At 40.8% G+C, this 22451-nt stretch overlaps 1 protein-coding gene across 4 annotated transcripts in view; it reads right to left on the reverse strand.

Annotated features, from left to right (window-relative positions):
• Positions 1–22451, reverse strand: part of LOC117548452 (nuclear GTPase SLIP-GC-like) — a 34650-nt gene extending 12199 nt beyond the window's left edge. For 3 of the 4 annotated variants that reach the window (XM_034219759.1, XM_034219757.1, XM_034219756.1), the window contains exons 1-15: positions 22371–22451; positions 18836–18902; positions 18541–18622; positions 9653–9765; positions 9441–9488; positions 8957–8990; positions 8734–8820; positions 8374–8464; positions 7891–8107; positions 7557–7772; positions 6815–7021; positions 6555–6730; positions 4285–4378; positions 4111–4198; positions 3865–3986 (exon numbers count right to left, since the gene is read on the reverse strand). In XM_034219759.1, the coding sequence (XP_034075650.1) occupies positions 3865–3986; positions 4111–4198; positions 4285–4378; positions 6555–6730; positions 6815–7021; positions 7557–7772; positions 7891–8107; positions 8374–8464; positions 8734–8820; positions 8957–8990; positions 9441–9488; positions 9653–9765; positions 18541–18607 (1560 nt within the window). In that variant the 5' untranslated portion in view covers positions 18608–18622; positions 18836–18902; positions 22371–22451. The remainder of the gene's footprint in view (positions 1–3864; positions 3987–4110; positions 4199–4284; positions 4379–6554; positions 6731–6814; positions 7022–7556; positions 7773–7890; positions 8108–8373; positions 8465–8733; positions 8821–8956; positions 8991–9440; positions 9489–9652; positions 9766–18540; positions 18623–18835; positions 18903–22370) is intronic. The other variant, XM_034219758.1, reaches the window with a different exon arrangement.

Below are 22451 nucleotides of genomic sequence, written 5' to 3' on the forward strand. Positions count from 1 at the left end.
CTCCTCAGACTACAACAGGTCTGTCACCAGCAGAGCTGCTTCTCGGGAGGAAGCTACGTTGCTGTTTGGATTCAATTCATCCAGATCTGTGCATGAAGGTGAAAGAAAAACAGGAAAGACAAATAAGAGATCATGACAAAAAGGCAAAGGGGCGCTGGTTCAAAACAGGAGACTCAGTGCTGACGAGAAACTTCAGTCTTGGACCCAAGTGGATTCCAGGAATCATAGAGTCAGTGACAGGGCCAGTGTCATATAAAGTGATGCTGGGTGATGGGAGCGTAGTCAGGAGACATGTGGACATGCTCACCACCAAAGACCAGAAAAAGACCATGAAAGACAACAGACTGACTCGACTCAGCTAAGTCAGGCAGGAGAGACATGGCAGGACGTTGAGAATGTGGTGCTCAGTGGGGACGAGTTGGAAGAGCCAGCAGCTACAGAAGCTGCAGCAGCAGAGAGGGTCCATGGAACTGTGGAAAATACAAGTCCAGGGAAGAGACAGTCAAAAAGAGAGACTAAGTTACCCAGTTACCTTAAATACTTCCAGCTGAGCTAAGAAGGGAATAGATAATACTGTTGTGAGTCACCTGTTAGGTTTAATAAAAAAATAAAAAAATGTTACAGTGTTACAATGTTCCTGTTGGATGTATTAACCTGCTTGAGGGGAAGTGGATGTTGTAAGGTCATATCATTGCATGTTAGTTCACCAGTCCACTAGGTGGCACTGTGACATTGAAGTTGTTGCCGTCCATAAGCATAGAAGAGGAACTGGGGGCTATGTTGTTATGCTAAGTATGTGATGAACCGGAGTCGCAGTTCGGCGCTATCAGAAACCAATAAACTCCACTATGCTCACCAGAAGCCTCCTGTGAGTTACTACAGGGGGCCAGATGGTACTTATTATATGTTGTACTTTGGATTCCTAAAGCTTTTAGTCTACCTTACCATCATCCAAGGGTAGTTTTCACTATAAGTAAAAAATAATTTTGGACGGACACTATAATTTACAGTTTTTTACTATGTTCAATCTGAATTTTCTTTAAAATAAAAAATATCTATATTGATTCTGACTTTTCTACATCCAACTCACAGGTTTATCATTATTTTGAGAACAAAGATTATTAATGTAACCCTTTTAGAAGGGAAGATATGGTAATTTGTTCCGGGAATGTCATTTTTGAGCCTGAGACCTGAAAAACAGCCGGGCTAAACAGGTTAATTATGAATATTGTTACATCAAGGCCGAAAATTAGGATGAGCGCCAACGGTCAAAAATGTTTTTCTACCAGCGCAGCGCCTCCACAGATCTGGCGCCCTAGGCGAACGTCTATAACGCCAGTGCTACGGGCCGGCCCTGCTCTTGAGGGCATGAAGTGACAAAAACTTTCAACATGTTCCCATTAAACTCCATTGTAAATTCAGCCTCACCTTTCCCCACCACAGCAGCCGCACACCTTTAGTTAATCTGCCAAAAAGGCCACATTATTAACCAGAAAGTACACACAAAGTACACTTCAGATGCTCAAGTTCCTTGACATGCTTCACGCTTTGAAATTTCACCGATATCTGTTACGGTTCTTCAACAAAACGTTCACATGTAACAGGTTTATCTTTTATTACAATGAAAATGCTGTCCTCTCACTAATCACCATGGAGACCTTTGATCTCTGGACACGTCGTTAGCTCAAATATAAACACCTGTGTCATGGCACACGATGATGTCATAACTCCAATTGACATAATTAGAGCAGCAGACTAATGACCAGAGATGGGGTCGTTACTAAAAAAATGTAATATATTACATATTACTTTTTTTTAAAAAGTAATATATTACACTACTTCGTTACTATCTACATAAAGTAACTTGTTACTTTACTCGCCGAGCACGTATGAACTGCGCATGCGTGAGTGGCAATAACTCCTTACCAGCAGCTTCTGGCCTGGACACAGTTTGCACCTCACCATCACATTCCTGTCTATTCTTTGGACGAACTCAAAATAATGGGCATACCTCCACCCCTCGAAAGTTATCGCTGACTCAGCCATGTTTATGCAGCACTGCATGTGGAGATGTGGACGCGCAAGTCACGCAGATTACGTACATATAAACCTGCGGCGGAAACCCCTCTTGTCTGTCAGTGTGATTATGACTGATTTTAGTAAGTAACAAAGTAACGCGCGTCGGGGCAATGTTAGTAACTGTAGTGTGATTACTGAATTATAAAAGTAGCGCGTTACACTACTCCATTACCGACAAAAGTAATATTATTATATTGTTATTTTGTAACGCGTTACACCCAACTCTGCTAATGACGTGGTCACTGGAATTTAACAGACTGTCTCAGCCTATTATTTTCCATCTGATGGAGACTTCATACTGACTTCAACATGTTCCACATATTTTAGACGTTACTGGTGACGTATGCTTTTAGTTCTAAAGTTTTCAGTTAAAATATTCAGCTGCTTTTTCATGCATTTAGACTTTTATTTCCTTGTTCTTATTTCACATTCAAGTCCCCTCTATTCATGACCCTTTAAAGTACTCAGCCACACCACTTATATACCACGTGTGACTGTTGCTATGTCAGTTAATCTTTCAAATACAAGGTTGCTTGTTTGATTCAAGCTCTTGTAGTCAATATGTCAAGGTATTTATCCCTAACATTTTATCAGCTAACTAGTGACACACACTCAGAGGATCTTTATACAAGTATTTCACATCTTTAAACATGACTCTTATAAATCACTTTTAAAACCAGCGATGCACTACAGTGTCAGCTTTTCTAAAATAGAAACTTCAATGTTCAAATCTTTCTAAATGATTCTACTTTTCAATGACCTCCAAATAATCCTAATAATAATCCCATTTTCAATCTTCCATCTGTTCATATTAGTTGGTCAATTAACAAACCTGTTACAAATGTGTTGTTCAACAAATTTGAGCCTTTGCCACATTTATTTGATCACCATGGAAGCCTTTGATCTCTGGACACCTCGTTAGCTCAAATATAAACACCTGTGTCATGGAACACGATGATGTCATAACTCCAACTGACATGCTCAGAGCAGCAGACTTCAGATAATGGTTAATGGTCCAGCCCTCAACAGCTCTACATCAATTATGGGGTTTCATCATATGCCGTTTCCATGGAAACGCATCCCTCGCCATCAAAGACGATGTCGCTATAACTCCTATGAAAATGTTCAAAAAGTGCTCAAACTTCACATGTGTGCTAACAGTCCAGCCGTGAAGACATCTACGGGACAGTTTTGAGATTTCTTCAAATGCCGTTGCCATGGCAACACAATGCTCGCCATGAAACACGGTTTTCTCATAACTTCAGTGAAAATGCTCCAAATGGCCCAAAACTTCACAGGTTTGGTAACAATGCAGCCATCAACGCATCTAAGCGTATTATGGGATGTCATCAAATACCGTTGGCATGGCGAGAGATCATTCACCATCAAGTTAGTTCAAAAGTTTGCAGTCCAAATATTTTGCTGCTTTTCCAAGCCTTTTTACTTTCTTTTCTTCTCTCATCACACATTCAAGCCCCCAGTGTTCATGTATCAATTCAATCTAAATTCTTCACTTTCTTCTTACACATTACATTTCAGCATAGCAGTTTAGCATCAGCTTTTCAGCATAAAGCATTCCCACTAGCAATTTCTTCAGGAATTGCATTCTCTAGTTCAATATGGGATTGCATCCTCTCTGAAGCAACACAACTCAGCTAATCCAATACCTTGTCATCTATAAAATTGTACACAACATTTTAGTGTATGCAGCTTACTATTTTCTATGAATCTTATTATTTTCTTTCAATATTAAAGACAATGAAAGATGTTGTTACTTGATCTTACCGCTCCTCTGCTGCTGGCTCCCTGAATCAGAGAGAGAATCCCGCGAGCTCCAGACACATAGTTTAATGTCTCAGAGTGACTGTTATTGAGATCTTGCAGGAATTCCTGCAGTCTGGGAATTTCTGTAAAAAATGTAACATTACATTCTTAAATGTACATGTTACACTCATTAGTATCTCTACATATTTATTGGAGGAGATAAAAACAATTTTGTCATCGGGGCTCACTTATGGAGAATTTAATCACCTGTGTCATCTGGATCCAGACGTTTTTTTCTCATGAACTCTTTGGAGCTCACTGTGAAAACCTTGAAACATTCCTCACTGAATTGTTTCTTAAAAAACAAACAAGTTTTAATATAAAAGCAGATTTTCCATTTTGCACAATATTTGTGTTTGATTTGAATTCAATATTACTCACCTTAACATCTTTTAGTTTGCTGAATTCTGCCCTCACTTTTTTCTTGGCTTGCTCGTTTTGTTTTAGTATTTGAGCACGAACACCAGCTGCTGACCTATATGAAAAGATTTGTATTTGAAGAATTACATAAACTGCATATACATCCCATCTCATATAACTTTGCATCTTGCTCTTGACATCACATGCCTCAGGCTCGAAAATGACATGCCCAGAATTAATGAGTATATCTTCACAACTAAAAGAGGTATATGAATAATGTTTTTTATCAAAGCAATGATACACCTGTGAGTTGGCTGTAGAAGTGTCAGAATCAATATAGATGTTACTGTGTCAGAGTAAATTCAGATTGAACATTGAACATTTAAATTCTAATCTCCGACTAAAAAAAACACATTAGCTATTGTGAAAACCACCCTTGAATGATGGAATAGTAGCCCAGAACCTTTAGGGATCCAAACGTCAATACAACATACACTGAACAAAAATATAAACGCAACACTTTTGTTTTTGCTCCCATTTTTCATGAGATGAACTCAAAGATCTAAAACATTTTTTATATACACAAAATAACCATTTCTCTCACATATTGTTCACAAATCTGAAAAAATCTGTGATAGTGAGCACTTCTCCTTTGCCGAGATAATCCATCCCACCTCACAGGTGTGGCATATCAAGATGCTGATTAGACAGCATGAATATTGCACAGGTGTGCCTTAGAATGGCCACAATAAAAGGCCACTCTGAAACGTGCATTTTTGCTTTATTGGGGGGGTCTGGGGGGGTCCGAAAACCAGGCAGTATCTGGTGTGAGGGGTAGGGGTAGGGTTAGGGGTTAGGGTAATGTTGTGAATCGAGTGGCCCATGGTGGTGGTGGGGTTATGGTATGGGCAGGCGTATGTAATGGACGACGAACACAGGCCACTCGAGAGGTTTAGCACAGGTAGGTCCAGGCGGACTCACCTTTGGGTACATTTAGGTACATGTGGTTACCATCAGTGCCATTTGACCTTTCTCAGGTACCACACTGTAAACGCTTTCATTGAAATATCACTATAGGTATTCATTCCATCCAAATACAACTGTTTTTGATCTTTTTGGAAAATTCACCCAGACCTCTATACCTTTTTTCGCCACAAAGCGTAATGGGGCACGAGCTGCCAGTCAGACCTATGCATTACGCGAGGCCGTATCTCTGGAACCCATTGGTCAAATTGGGTGATTGACACCTCTTTGCAACCGTTAGAGCCAATATAATCGAGGGGCAGTTCATACATCCATATAAACATTACCATTGGTCAGTCAGAATGACGCACACACAGCATGCCCTAAAGCAGATGCCCTGGACGGCTAAACATTATACCCCGTCTATTACAAATACATGTAATGATGGATTATCAGTAATCATTTCAAATTGACACAGAGACATTGGATTAACCTTCAACAGCGTTTTATGCAAAACAGCAAAGGTAAGACATATTTATAGCTATGGCTCTGTAAAAGTGAAGTTGTTTGTTGCTGTTTCCTGGCTGCTAGTTCAGTGATGAGATTTATTTCAATGGAATCTGTGGAATTTCAGCTTTCATATGACATGTCAATTGTGTAGATAGCATGAAGTAGAATAATCGCTATCGCCAGTTATGTGCTAATGTAGCGTTAGCATGTTTTCGTTAAGTGCTGATTTAGACGCTTGGTGTTGGAATTGTGTTTCGTTTTGGTAAAAATTGTTATTATCGTCTGTTAGTCAAGTTTCTTCCCGTTAAGTGGGTATGCCAAATTAATAGGTTGTTAAATGTTAACAAGCTCAGGGATGGTGTTTCTTACAAGATGCCAGTACCAGGGGCAATCGGGCTCAAGAGGTTAATCCATCATAAATGAATACATAAACTGCATATACATTCCAGGATATCATAACACTATGCATCTTGCTCTTGCTTTCAATTACCAGTGATCACATGGAGGAGCTTAATCCAGCATCACAAAGTGTTTGTGAAGCAACAACATTAGGACAGAAATAAATTGCTGAGATGTTGAGGAATCAAGACACACATGTAGACAATTGAGAAACATGGATACTGTTATGAATAACCTGGTTTATCATGTTTCAAGTGAACATTATATCCCTGAATACGATCAAAACCAGGATAGTAATGTGCCTGTTAACGTAATCAATGTTTCCATGGTTTATCCTCTTGCCATCTCCGTCTCAAGCGTCAGCGTCTAAATTGGATGGTACATTTAACTGTGTACTTTTGGCATCTTAAACCACTTACTGATTGCCTGAACGTCCAAGACTATCAGACTTGGTGCAGATAAAATGAATCTGCTGACACTCGCCACCATTTCCCATGAGGCTGCAGGATTCTTCCAGGATCTCCCAGGATTCTTTTTCTGAAGCTGCTCGATTTATCTCAGTCACAATCCACACAGTAGAACAACTTCCAACAACCTGGAGGGGAACACAGCAAATAATAATGGTTACATTGTCAGTGTAACCTTCCACAATTATCAGCATTGCATGTGGATTAATCACCTTTTTCCACATCCTGTCTCTGCTCTTGTTACGGTCCCCGTTTCCAGGAAGATCCACAAGTGTGACGTGCTGGAGAAGACGATTCTTCGGCACCCTGACAGTCACACACTTCACCAGTGGCCAATACAACCTCTTCACGTCTTTAGCATCTTCCTCTTTTGACTCACTTCGTGTGTATTTGACAAATTTAGCAGATAATTCTTTAGCCTAAAATAATTCATAAAACAAGAGGCAATGCAAGGCCATTTATTTTACATAAACAAACTTTAACTTTCAATTGCTTAAGAAAATGATGTTATAGAATTATTACAGCATAACCTTAAAAAAAGAGTCAATTTAAAACCCTATCACTGAAACAACTAAATCTGAATTAAATATAAAAGTACCAAACCTTACGTTTATATTTTAGCAATGGGGAACAATTAGGTTTTACGTTTTTAACATGATTTAAATTTAAAGCTGGTAGTGCCTTAAATTATCTTGGAGGTTCTTGCAAACACTGTTAGACATTTTCTTTCCTTATGATGCATAAAGTAGATATGGTTTTGTAGTTATTGTAATTAGAGTCCAGATAGGTCAAGTACAGATAGACTCTCTCATTTGGTGATCTATCATGAAACTACGCCACCTCTAGGTGGTAAATGCAAAGCTCAATAGTGCAATATTCCAAACCATTTCGCTCTGTCAGACAGGAAAGAATGTGTTTTATGAAATGATAAGTTTGAGTATTAGTCTTACTTACTGTATCACTTGTCAAAATCTTACTCTTGGAAAGGAGAAATTCAGGAATTTCTCTGAAGTATTTTTTATCCATGAAGTTTTCAGGAGATTTGTTTCTCCATTCTTCTCCATACAGCACTGACAGCTTTTCAACACTGTCTTGATAATCTTCATCTTTTTCCTGATCTTCGTTATCACCAAGGAAATTAAACAAGGTCCACAACTCCTCTTTCCACTCCTAAACAAATATGTTTTATTATATGGCATGTTGTGTAGTCAACATATATATTTATTTCCAGCTTCATCATAAAAGTTGAAATAGCTCTAAGATAACAAACATATTTATCTAATTTTACCTCTTTTGTAATGAACTCGATTTCTGCCTCATACTTTGGGTTACGCATGTTAGCCTCCACTTTAATCATCACTGAGGTACATGCACTGATGCTTCCAGAGGGCAAGAGATCCTGCTCTCCAATGACGGCATTTATCAAAGAGCTCTTTCCAGCCCCCGTTTTACCAAAGACGCCGACCACCTCCCTTTTGTCTGTCTCCAAATGTTTGATGCTATTTCTGTTGTGCAAGAGTTTGAATATGGGTTATTGATCAAATTAAAACATTTAACAAACACTAAATGATTGTGTCAAAATCAAGAAGAAATCAATCTGCATGTACGTACATCCTTTTTAAACATAAAAGTATCGTCAGACTAATCTTTGGACTTTAGAAAATGTGGACTTTTACGAATCACAAGAGTGTCCTCAGTGCTGTATAATTTCGACAGGTTTACTATGGTCTCTCTAAACTCTTTCCCCTTGCTTGACAACACCAATACTTACTTCAGGAACTTGTTGAGCTTGTCGTCTTGGTGAGGTAGTTTCTGATGGACATATCTCATGATATATTTCACATCAGACAGAATCTCTTCTTCTGTAAGAGTAAAATTAAATAACTATTCAGCAGGAACCAATAACCAGTAAATCCATTAAGATGTATTCCCAATGAAGCAATCAAGAATACCTGAGACTATATTTTTCATCATGTATATATGGCAAGTATCTTCAAGTTTAAGGCCATTATAACTTAATATGACCTGTGTTGCTACATATTTGTAAGTTAATTTCCTGAACAATAAAACATTAAAACACATTATACTTATCAACCCTAGTTTCTAATATTTTGGAAAGTAATATAAATACCTGTTTTTGTTCCTTGTATATCCTCACGTGGTCGTTTTCTGGCTGGTGATTGGCTGGACTCACCCTGGAGATCCAACTTCCTCTTTCCTTGTTTATTTTTTGTAAATAACATATTTCTTTGATTAAAAAATGTTTTCAACATTGTTTGGATAAAACAAGTTTATTATTGTTTATAAAATATCAATAAAACTGCATATAATCCATAAGACACTTTGTATCTCACCTTTATCATTTGTTTTGCTGGTGGACGGACGAACCTGAGGATGAACATGAACATTTGACTCTTTGTCCTCTCACAGGGTGTTACAGGCTTGAACACACATATTTACAATTCGCACACACCTACATTTGCATTTCATTTCCCATTCAAAACTCTATGCAAAATAATATATACTTGAAACATGGCTATGAAGTGATCACATTCAGCATTCTTTTTACCGAATGAACAACACTTTGAACAAATTAAACAGTTCACAGTTCTTCAGTTACAGGTGTCTTTGTCTCAGGATGCTTCAAATATCAATGCATGAAGGATTGAGTCAAGTCCAATGATAACAAGCATGGTCAATTTAAAGTTATCATTAACTGAGCAGAAACAGCTTCCTCCCCATTTACATTGCATTTAAAATAAATACTCTTGGTGGCCATGTAAAATGTTGAACAGACATTGACAATATCAAAAGTGAATTAAACTGCATTCAACTAACTTCAACAGAAGATTCAGATGTTTCCGGATCTGTTGTGTTTTGTTTCTCCTAGTTAGAAAAGAAAATAGTCTCAAATCCATAATAGTAAAGAACTTTTATAAAATGATATTAAAGTCAATAACATATATTACACTCCTTTGTATGTAGATGTCGTACATTTATTGGGATAAATGAGACCAAATACAGTATCTGTGTAAAAATGCAGACATTACCTTTAACAACTTGAGTCTCTTTTTGAATTTTGACTGTGGTCCCACCATTGGGATCAAGGCAGCAATGTGATGATCTTCCAGACAGTAAAGACTTTCCTTGTCAACTTTGTGATCTGTAAACACAATTTAAATTAAGAAATGTTAACCAATTGCACATTTCTGTAGATGTGTATTTTGCATGGGGTGAAATGTGAGTTCAGCTGTTGAAAATGTGTTTTAAAGAGCATTACTATATCATGAAGCTTAGCGCAAGTTCAGACAGGAAGACCTATCACTCCGTATTGCACGTCATGGCAATACTCGCTCCCTGCACTAAATGACAGGGAGCGCCACTCCTCAGCTAACCTATCACTCCCCTCCATTTACAAGCCTAATTATCGCACCTGTTAATCCCTCTATATATGCTCTCCCCTTTCCTATCAGCTGTCTTCCAGGTGTCAACGCGCAAGCAGCAGCAGGGCTTCGTCCCAGCTCCAGGCATTATTCATCGGCTCCGCAGTCTTGCGGATTACGCTACAGGCGGCGTCCCCCAGTCGGCTAGAGGTTCCAGCCGGCCGCCCCGCAAACCCGGACGCGGGAGGAAAAGACAAGGAAATCGGGCTCCACGGAAGTTCCTCCGGCTAATGGAAATGGGCTACTTCACGCAAACAATTGACGCACGCCTTCAGTCTCTCAAGAGGGCATCACTGGCATCAGGGCCGCTCAAATGCGGCGCTTCCGGCTTCACGCGGAACGGGTCCTCATCGCATGCGAAGCTTTACCCATTCTGGCTTCAACCACAACCCCTCCTGCAGGCAGGCAGGGCGTAAGCTACATCCCATTGAAGCTACTTCCTCCTGCGCCTCACATCTAAAACAGGCGTCAGGGTAGCGCTGGCAAGAGGCAGTTGCAACAAATTCACGATATGTTTCGTATATTGTTATGACCAAGCGGCAAACTGTGGGGTAGAGCCGGAAAGCCAATACGGAAGTGCCACACACTGCAGTTCATATATTGGCCGATAGGCGATGGCTGCAGAAAGGAGCAATTTCCATAGACCCCCATGTTAAAATGCCCGATTTTACAGCAGAAAAAAACATGTTTCTACCCCTGGCTCCATACATTTTATTATCGATATAGTTAGATTCCACCTTCATGATTATGGATCTGTGAGTGAATTGTTTTCTAACGCGACCCTTTATATTTATATTAGGTCTTAAAGTTTGTGCATACATTAGGGCGTGGTCACTTTGATTGACAGATACGTGCCTCACTGTCAGCTAACAGCAACTTGTCCAATCTGCTAGGCTACAACCATTAGGCTACAACGTTAGTTAGTTGTAGTTACTGTACTTGATCCTTTAGCTGTGTTCGTGGTGATCGTGCCTGTTAGGGAATATTGTTACAAATACCAGATAATTAAAATGTCGTGCTGTGCGCTTGAATGTACTAACAGATCTTCCAAGAAGTCTACTTTCAGCTTTTTTCGGTGAGTAAAATGATAATATAATACATGTTAACCCCGTTAGCAGGTGTTTGTGTGCTTGTTAGCTTAGCCTGTGTGATGCCCCTGCGGGTGCATCAGTAGATAGGGTGTGGCTGTTCTGTCTGTGCTGCATTGGCTCCAGTGATTGCACCGATTGCAGTAACTCAGGGCACCTGGGTCTGGTGCTCTGCAGCTATCTTAAAGCCTCTCTGCTCCTGTCTGCTCTCTCGCTCTGTTTTCCTGCAGGCACCCGGCTCTGATGGGTATAAATGTGTTGAATTGACCAGTGTTGTGCAAATAAACACCTTTACCTACCCGTTGACATGTTGTGTCTCCTTTTTGTTGTGGCCTTTTGAGCCAGGTCGCAACAGCCTGTTATGTAGCTTATTAGCCAGCTAAGGACGTAACCCTTTATACATATATACAGTTTAGTTTATGATTCAGCCTTGGGTAAGACTTTTATACTATATGGCTATGACGCCCATAATGCTAAACGGGAGCAAATGTTAAAAGGGGTGGGCCGCCGGAGTCCACGCCGTCGAAGCTAACGGGGCTGCAGGGTGCTAGCTCGCTAGCGCGTCCCGGCGGCCGTAGCTAGCACCCTGGGGCTCCGTTAGCTTCGGCCAGCGGCGGAGTCCGGTGTTATAACTGGAGATCAAGGAATGCATCGTAACGCGGACTTGGTTCGCCTGCAGCCCGCTGTAATATTAGTTAAATAAATGATGTTGAGCAAGGCTTATTAAGCTGAACACCGCCACAATTATTCTGCTATGTATCGGTACTTATTTTATTTTATTAACGTGTGAATGACAAGCATTAAGAATAATACCAAATAGCTAATTATCTTGCAGATTGTCTCGTTTGATTATGAATGTAACGTTTATATAGTGGAACTACACTGTTTTATCAAAACCAAAGTGCCACGCAGTGACTTGGTATGCATGTATTTCAGCAGGAAATGTGCAACCTAGATGACATTTACCAACACAGACTATATAGAAATATTTGTAAAAGTTGTTCATGCGTTACTAAGTGAATATGGTATTAACCCTCCTGTTGTCTTTCGGGTCAAATCTGACCGATTTACTACTTTCATCAATCATGTTTTACATTCGATTGATACTGAGAGCATGTTAGCTTAGCTTCTTAGCCTGAGCTAGGACTCGAACGTCACGCTCGTTGGCAGCAGGTCCCGCCCTGTCCCGCCTCGGCTCCGCCTCTTTGCCCTTATTTGGAGAAGGCGGGAGAAGGCGGGAGTTAGACTCTGACGACACCGTCGAGCCGTTAGTGGCCGACTCCGCCTACTAAGGGCTTCACGGCAACTCTGCAGAATCCTATGGGTGACGTCACGGACCCTACGTCCATTTATATATACAGTCTATGGTTATGACATTTGGGTCATGCAGAGTGAGATCGCTACCCCTTTAAGAGAGGGGTGTGGCGCGTTCATGTGTGCGCGGGCATGGTATGGTAGACCGAGCGGGATACATGTTTTCTAGAAATAACGAGGCAGCAGAAAAAGGAAGGTCTGTGATCTTGCGAAACAGAAGAGCTAAATAAATGCAACGACCTCCCAAGAAGAGCTCGCCTCTCTCCAGTTTTTCCGATAAAATGGGTTATTGAACCCGAAGCGTGTTGCTTCTGCCCTGGGAGACGACAGAGTCATCCCCCCCCCGTTTCCTCGACTACGGTCTGGGAGCCGACAGGAAGTTCAACACTATGCATTGCTACCTTTAGTTCAGGGTTAAGGTGAGTCCCAGCAGGCAGTGTTGGGTGTAACGTGTTACAGTATGGAGTTCAGTAACGTATTACTTGCATTACTAATGCAGTTCGGGTAATTACTACCCATTACAATGCTCAGTAACTAACGCAGTTTCAAGCTTCAACACAGTGTTACCTGAAATAAATGGCGTTTCGTAGGGCTTATTTTCCTCAATGACCAAGTCGCTGCACATTATCCTGTTTATGACACGACCAGATACTAAATAAATTAGGAATTCACTCCCAATATTAATTTAATGATTATTGACTGAATGATCGTATTTTTCTCTTTCTTCTCCACTAAGAAATATTCCGTTTCTCGACAACAACATCTCCTCGGCAGTAGGGGTGCAACAACTAATCGAGTTAATTGATTACCAAATTAGTTGCCAACTAATTCAGTCGTCGATTCATTGGTGACGTCATCACGTGTGTTTTACGCGCCGTTAAGTTCCAACGTATTGGTCTTTTATCGGTACCGGAGACATTTATAAAATATATGTCATGTATTATTGCTAAAAAACATTATATCGCATATGTCTTAGTGTCGCCAACTCGTTTCTAATATGCAAAAGACAACAAATGCGTCCATGATGTATTTTCGATCAGACGAGATCTCTCTCCCCCGTCTGTGTGCGAGGGGGCGGGGCAGTTTACACACGCGCAGCTGCTACATGCAGCGGAGCAAACTGCGGAGATGGCGGAGAGAACACGCTCCGAGGTGTGGTTAAACTTTACCCGTCTCGATGTGGAGAATACTTGTTACCAAAAGTGCAATAAGAGTTTAGCATGTAAGGGCGCACGAGCAATTTGTCTAAACATTTAGCAAAATTGCACCGCATCCAGACGGAGGAATGTACCGGGTTCGACCGTCTTTCTAGCAGCTCTGTAGCCCCATCCACGAGTAACGTTTCCACGTCAGGTGTTATGTATGCTAGCAGCAACACACGGAGTTAACTACATTATACAAACATGGGTTAATGATGTTATGAGTTATTTAGTTGTTAAAATTTCAGCTATTCTGTTTACAGTCTGTCATCAGATTATTTAATACGATTTGTTAAAGGCCCAGGGCAATCTCGATGACAAAGGTCAATGTTCCCCCCCTTTCTACGCACGGAGATAATGTAATCTTAATAGTGTGCAGGCCAAGGCTGGCTCTTCAAAGCAGATATTAACGACGCGCTTTAAAGTTCCCATCATCGTTCAGCGGAACTCTTTCAGCCTTAAGCGGCATTCAAGTAAGGAGAAACTACGTGTGCACCGGCTATTCGGGTAAATAATATTAATAGCTGTCTCTCCCCAGTTCAAATCACCCACTGCTCAGGGAGATCTCCTCATGCGTTGCCTTTACGCATCTAGTGTTCAAATACAACATTACTAACCTATAACTCCGCTCAACTGGGAAAAGAGAAGAAGAAAGTAGAAGAGAATCCTCCAGGAGCACAGCGTTCCTAATCATGAGGAACTATAGGACCAGTCACACACCTGGAGTTCCTAGGCATCACATCAAGCTCATGGTATTAACGTTCCTCTAACCAAACTGCGTGCATCCACATAAACGTCTTCAACGACAGTTGCTCTTCCTCATCGGGCAACCGTACTTTGCATGCGGATATTCTTCGGCACGCCATCATCTCCCGTTTCCTGGACGTGGCATCCGCCGGCCTCACGACGACCGCGTTTTCCCCGACTTAAGGACGTGCACTGCACATCCTCCGTTTTGGGGGGAAGATCTGCATGAGATCATCCGCATAGCGGCACACTCAGATTTCCACTATTGCTACACATTTATTATCACACTCGCTGGATCTAACACTAGCGTCCCTCAGAAAAGAAGTCAATCGAGACGTCAGCTTTTCTGACATATCCTTTCACGCCAGCCATTTTAGCTTATATCTTAAGCACTCCAAAAGGCACCTCGAATCAGCCAGTTTTTTTATGAGGAAGGGCTTAGCCGCGTCCACCCTCAAAACATATGATTTAGCTTGGAGAACGTTCGCGATGTTTTGCTTTTCCGTAGGCATCACACTTAAACCTGTTCTCATCTCCAACGTGTGTGCCTTCATGTGCTACTGCGCCACTGATCGCCACCTCAAACCCCAATACATCCGGGGCCTCTTAGCAGGAGTGCAGTTTAACGTTCGCTGTTCCGATCCCGGCTTTCCCAGCCTGTTCGCAAACCAGTCAGTCAAACTCATCCTCAAAGGTCTCATTATAATTTTCCCCCCCGTCTTAGACCGGAGACGCCCTATTACACTCTCCACTTTACGCCTCATGCTCTCCAAACTTAGAAGTGGGTTATTCTCCCCTTATATCGATGCGCTACTCGATGCTCTATTTCTCCTAGCTTTTTATGCCTTTCTCAGACCAGGTGAATTTACCACAGCTTTCCTTACATTCAATTCCAATCGAGACGTCAGCTTTTCTGACATATCCTTTCACGCTAGCCACTTTAGCTTATATCTTAAACACTCCAAATGCGGCGGCGCCTGCTCCGTCATCGCCGCCCGCATCGACTCCCAGTTCTGCCCTTATAAATCCATGATCAAATTCCTACAGCTTAGACCTACCTCTAATCCTCTCTCACCATTATTCCTTATCTCAGGGAATTTTCCTTTAACACAACGACAGTTCAATATCTATTTAAAACAAGTCCTCATTAAATCCGGGTTATCACCCCTTCTATACACGGGGCATTCCTTTAGAATAGGCGCAGCTACTTCCGCTGCTAATCAAGGTGTCTCATCCTCATCCCTGCAACAACTCGGACGGTGGTCCTCCTCCGCTTTCTCATCCTACATTCGCCCTGACCTCAATGCCATGCTGGCTATCCAAAGGTCTCTCCGACCTTAAAATTGGTACGTATGCATATAACTGGTGGTGGTTCCTAGTATGTCAGCACGTATGTCGCCCCGCGGCTCATGTTTATTCCTGCATATCTAACCCTGTATGTCCAGGTTGTAAAACCTTCGGGTCTGTATAAATGTGTCCCTGCTAAGGCAGGTTGCCCCGCACGTTCGGGAAGCCCTACACGTTCCGGGCGCCCCGCACGTTGGGTCGCCCGGTGCGTCCGGGATGCCCCGTTCGCCCGGGACGCCCTGTACGTCCGGGACGCCCTGTACGTTAGGGATGCCCCGTACGTCCGGGACGCCCCGTACGTCCGGGATGCCCCGTATGTCCGGGAAGCCCCGTATGTCCGGGAAGCCCCGTATGTCCGGGTCGTTAACCTCCGGTCCGTATAATGTGTCCCTGCTAAAGTCAGGTTGCCCCGCACGTTCGGGAAGCCCTGCACGTTCCGGGCGCCCCGCAAGTCGGGTCGCTCGGTGCGTCCGGGATGCCCCGTACGACTGGGATGCCCTGTACGTCCAGGATGCCCTGTACGTCCGGGATGCCCCGTACGTCCGGGATGCCCCGTACGTCCGGGATGCCCCGTACGTCCAGGATGCCCCGTACGTCCGGGATGGTCCGGGATGCCCCGTACGTCCGGGATGCCCCGTACGTCCGGGAAGCCCTGTATGTCCAGGAAGGATGCCCGGGAGGCATCAGATGTTTAAATTCTCACATGTATTAACCTCATTTCTATCCATAGATTTCCACTGCATCCCACAAGGTAAGATTCTTCACGTTCAGTACTTCATACTTCATTCTTTTGGGGGTTCATCGGAAACGGTTATTCCCTTCCCGATTGATATCCTACAAAACCTGGGCCTAATCGCCAAAATACCATTTAATTCACTTGTTATAAACTGTCATTATGTTTCATTTATATAATGTGACCGATAATAAATATGTATTCCATACATCACGTCTCTCCTGATTGAAATGAAGCTTAGCGGAAGTTCAGACAGGAAGACCTATCACTCCGTATTGCACGTCATGGCAATACTCACTCCCTGCACTAAATGACAGGGAGCGCCACTCCCCTCCATTTACAAGCCTAATTATCGCACCTGTTAATCCCTCTATATATGCTCTCCCCTTTCCTATCAGCTGTCTTCCTGGTGTCAACGCGCAACCCTCCTCCACCCCTTCACCTCCTGCTTTCAACTCAGGGCCAAGCTTAACCTTCTCCCTTCCAACCGGACCTAACCACTTATCACCACCAGTGTCTAGACCCAGGGGGGTTCATCAGAAATGGTTCTTCCCTTCCCGATTGATATCCTACAAAACCTGGGCCTAATCGCCAAAACACCATTTAATTCACTTGTTATAAACTGTCATTATGTTTCATTTATATAATGTGACCGATAATAAATATGTATTCCATACATCACGTCTCTCCTGATTGAAATAATGTTGTCTGAACTGAATTCATATTGGTAATATATTGCTGATAAGATACTACAGAAAATGAGTTACTCTGAAGTTAATATATAATAGTTTCTTCTCTGTGTGAAGATGAAGTCTTTATGATTGTTTAACCTGTTGACCCCCAAGCCTGTTTTCCAGGTCTCAGGCTCAAAAATTATATTTCCAGAACAAATGACCATTATCTTCCCTTCTAAAAGGGTTAAATTAATAATCTTTTTTCTCAAAGTAATGATAACCCTTTGAGTTGGATGTAAAAAAGTCAGAATCAATTTAGATGTTTTTTATTTTAAAGAATAATTCAGATTGCACATAGTAAATTATAGTGTCCGTACAAAAATATGTTTTTACTTATAATGTAAACCACCCTTGAATGATGGGATGGTAGACTAAAAGCTTTAGGAATCCAAAGTACTACATATAATAAGTACCCTGTATCAAGATTGATGCAAAACAAGTGAGATTTAGCAAATGTATGTTGCTGATCTCTTTTTAACCGCTAGAGCCAATGGAATCAAGGGAAAGTTCCACATACAGACACAGGTTACCAAATAAGGAATGAGAGTGACACGTAGAAAACCGGAAGCTGCACTAACCTCTGGTGGGCTGTGGTGGCTACCATTAGCAGCTAATTTGTATTCTCCGATTTTTGCATACAAATTGAATTATGGATTATTAATAATTTTTTCAAAGTGACAGACACATTGGATGAACCTATGGATTAACCTTCAGCCGCGTTTTTTTCTCGTTTTAATGCCATTGAACATTACTTTTGATCAGAATAACAGCTATGGTGCATATCTCCGTGTTTTGCTACCTAAAGCTACGTCGTGTGTTGTCTGTATTTTCTTCCCTGTCACAAGTTCTGATCGCTCAGTGATGATCCTTATATTTCTATAATCTGTGGACTCTCAGGATGTTATCGAAGCTTGTTTGTGCAGATCCAATGAGTATATCGATCGGTATAGCTAGAGTTCTGTAATAACGGCATTGCGATTTTTTCGCTCAGGGCAGATTCAGAGGCTCAGCATTAGTCTTGTGTTTTTTTTTGCTAAAAAGGGTTCATAACATCAGTTAGCTGAGTTTCTTCCCGTTACATGGATATAAAACATTCATAGTTTATTAAATATTAAGAAGCCCTCAGATGCTGTTTCCTGCAGATGACGCGTTTTTCCGTCCGGGGGCGGGTCGAACAGGTTAAGTATGTCAGGGATATGTCAGAAAGTTACTGCACAACGATGTTGAGGCAGATTATGTGTCTTCAAGTAGATGCTTAGATATTTCAGTATTGGAAGGTCATATCGACTTTGTATAATATTTTTGCCCAACAAAAAGCAAGAGAATACTTTACCTTTAAATGTTTGTATCCATTCGCTGAGATTCCATTCAGTTAATTTGTTGCAAACAAAATCATCCATGATTAAGAATAGCAACTGGAAAGTAAACAAATAATTGTTTTAATCAACAAAATAACTACTTGTGAGAGTTATGATATTTGAATGGAAAAAGAAAGGGTTATTAAAGTGATAATGGCAGCCTAATTAAAGTGTTTATAAGAAGCATATAGGAAATATTTGTGTGATCACAAGATAAGCATGCACACATCTCAGAAATGATTAGGAGAGCCTGCTTGGTTGTTTACTTACCTGCTATTTGCATTTCTTGTAGATGTTTACAGAAACATGAACTTTCAAGTTTCCAGTGGAATGGAATCTATGAAACATTAAAATAAATGTATTCTGAATCAAAGATCAATTATTGTCAAACTATTTTAGTTTACACAAGTAGAGCTTAAATGAACATTTTAATCTTGAAATACTCTATGCCAGAACATTAAAAATGTGACCTGCTCTATCGAAATCAGTCGCATTGACCCGAAGACACATTTTGAGTTGTATACACTGTTGGAAAGAGGATATTCCAAGCTTTCTAATGATATCAGGATTGTTTTTGTACTCCAAATATTAAGCGAAATATGTCACATTATATAATGACTGTCACCGAGTCATCATTTTGAGAAAAAAGCCTTTAAAGTTTCCTCTTCTCTGGAATCCATCGATCTGATTGATTATTAGCGGAGCAAATGATCAAAGGATTGTAGCTGACATCCTCGTGGATTCATCTTCTTATTACAGACACATGCATTTCCTAACATTCGGTCTATATGCTGTAAAATGTATTATCTCTTCGATTTACACACGGCATCTATTGCACGTCTGTCCGTCCTGGGAGAGGGATCCCTCCTCTGTTGCTCTCCCTGAGGTTTCTCCCATTTTTTCCCCTTAAACTGTGGGTTTTCTCTGGAAGATTTTCCTTGTACGATGTGAGGGTCTAAGGATAGAGGGTGTCGTTTTTCTCATACTGATATTCTGAACAATCTGTGCTGTTGTATTTGCTGTAAAGTGTCTCTACTGTAGGCACATTTTATTATATGTACAGCACTTTGGCTCGACCAAAAATCGTTTATAAATGTGCTATATAAATGTGCTATATAAATAAAACTTGATTTGATTTGAAAATACTACGGAGAGAAGATATTTTCGTTTGGATTACTGGTCTGGGGGAAGCTCGCGAGTGTGTGTGTGTATAATTTTGCGTTTGTGTGTATTGTGTTTGTTTCCCGGGGAAAACACTCACGAGAAACACCAGCTGTTGTTATGCCTGCTGTGACGTTAAGTTACTCCGTTCTCCGCTTGTAATTATGCCGTTACAAGCTTCAAAGTTGTATTTATCATCTGAATTTGCCGACATTTTTTTAATATTCTGAAAGCCAAGACTTTGTTTAATTGAAATCAGATTAAAACAAACTGTAACGGACCCTGCCATGTTATCTATGATTACTATACGCTTACATTAATAATTTCAGCCGGAGGGAGGAGGAGCGGCGCTGCGGAAGAGCAGATTGCGAGTGAGAGGTGCCTGTCATCTTCCCTTTACAAGCTTCAAAAATGTATTTATCGTGTGATTTTGGAAATAAAAGTTTCATATTCTGAAAGCCAAGACTTTGTTTAAAATCAAACAAAACACCCAAACCCCGAACAAATAGTTTTTTACGCAAATCCACGTTTATTTTGAAATGAGCCGTTGCGACTTCCGACTGATTTCGATAGAGCGGGTCACATATCATGTCAAGTCATGGTTCCAGATTCTCAGATGTTAGCTTTCTTACTTTTTTCAGAGTGTTTTCTATCAAAAAGAATTAAGTGATTATAAGCGTCTTGAAGGCTAGCAAACTTGATTCCACCCAAATAAAACAGTAACATTAATAATACTAATCTAATGATGATATAATATAATGGTATAACATATTCAAATACTGCCTCCAGTGATTGTAATATTATAAATGTTTCCTTGATTCTTATCTTAAAATTGATGTTCAGGGCCAAATGCCATCAGAAATGCTCCATGCAGGTGTTTTTCCCGAGAAATATGTTACGTTTTTGTGGCACACTTGGCTTTCCATAGAATTCACTCTGGGCAACAAGTCCTCCAACTCATACGACCAAATGGGTCGATTGTTCAAGCGCTTAATACGACCTATAATTACGTTTTAAAGTTGTCGGCCTCTAGTGCTCCCGTTGAATGCAAACGTTACAGAGGTTTGTTTATTCACAAATAACCCTCTCTGTAAAATCCTAAATTGTAGGATAGTTTGGCCATTCAAATGCTTTATGATTAGATTTCTAGCGAGAAGTATATACTGTACTTTTAGAATCCACGTCCAGTCGATATGTAGGATCTATAGTTTGATATACATTACGAAGATGATTTGAGGTTTCGTCAGGAGAACGTGTATATGCGGCAAGCTTCCATGTAAAGTTACGGGTTGAAAACAGTATTTCCGGTCTCGACGTTTTCATAATAAAAACAATGATTAAATGATTTAACAGTGATATCTGCAGAACTCATCCACTCAAAACCATCAGTTTATCCTAGTTAATTATACGACATTAATTGGTTTAAATTGTGTACAATGCTTTATGTTTTTCCCATAGGTTTTTCTCTTTCGATTCTGAGAGACACATTTCTATTTTCAGAGGTTTTGATAGGCTAAAATCACGCCGCAATGCACGTCGGGATATGGGGTTTATGTGATATGAAATCGGAAAACATTTTTTTTTTTAAATAATACTTTATTCCGAGTGTTCTTGCTTTTCTTTTTGAAAGTCATCACATAACGGCATTGTAATACACGGTTCGGCTGCATTAAATATTACATATCTGCCGTGGACCCATTCAAGTCCAGTTTTGGATAGTCTGGCGTGGTTCCATTCCATTTCAAAGAGCTGTTTGACACTCGGCGTAACATTGTCGCACTGCCACTCCAACATCCAATCACAGAGCTTGAGGGCTAATCACGGGGTTTGTAAAGCAAGGCGGATGTTGTAGTCCCAAACGATAGCTGGGGATTCTGGGTAGTGTAGTGTCTTCGGAAACTGTAGTGTCTAAACTCCGAAAAAACCATTTGTTTCTCCGAATCGAAGGTTAAAAACACAAAAGCATTGTACACAATTTAAACCAATCAATATTGTGTAATTAACAAGGATAAACTGATGTTTTTTAGTGGATGAGTAATGGAGATATCACTGTGTAATCATTTGACAGTGTGGGGAATACTTCCGGTTTTATTATGAAAACTTCTAGACCGGAAATACTGTTTTCACCCCACGCTAACTTGACATGGAAGCTGCAGTACAGTACACGTTCTCCTGACGAGACCTCAAATCATCTTAGTATATCTATCAAACTGTAGATCCTACACATCCACTGGACGTAGATCATAAATGTACAATATACACTTCTCGCTAGAAATCTAATAAAAAAGCATGTTAATGGCCAAACTATTCCACAATTTAGGATTTTCCAGAGAGGGTTATTTGTGAATAAACGACCCTCCGGAGCGTTTGCAATCGACAGGAGCATGTTGTTTCTTACACAAAAAACAAAAACATACCACGTAAAAAGAACATACAGCTCCCTTACCAGACACACAAAAACATGTGCGTTGGTTTTGAAACTAATTGAATGTTAATGTGTTTTTCAAGAGCCATGGGACAAAGGTAGCAACCAAACAAGAAGCCCTAACACATTAACATACAACATATTACAATATATTTCATAAGAACATGACTTACAAAACTAACAATGAAACAAAATAATATGAATCGTTCCAAAGCTTACCCGTAGCGTACAGCCTGTTGATATGAAGCCAAAAGCAGGTTAAAGGAGTCTCTCGCTCAGTATCCCAATAACTGCCCAACC

The sequence above is a fragment of the Gymnodraco acuticeps genome, unplaced genomic scaffold (genome assembly GCF_902827175.1).
Source record: "Gymnodraco acuticeps unplaced genomic scaffold, fGymAcu1.1, whole genome shotgun sequence".
NCBI lineage: Eukaryota > Metazoa > Chordata > Actinopteri > Perciformes > Bathydraconidae > Gymnodraco > Gymnodraco acuticeps.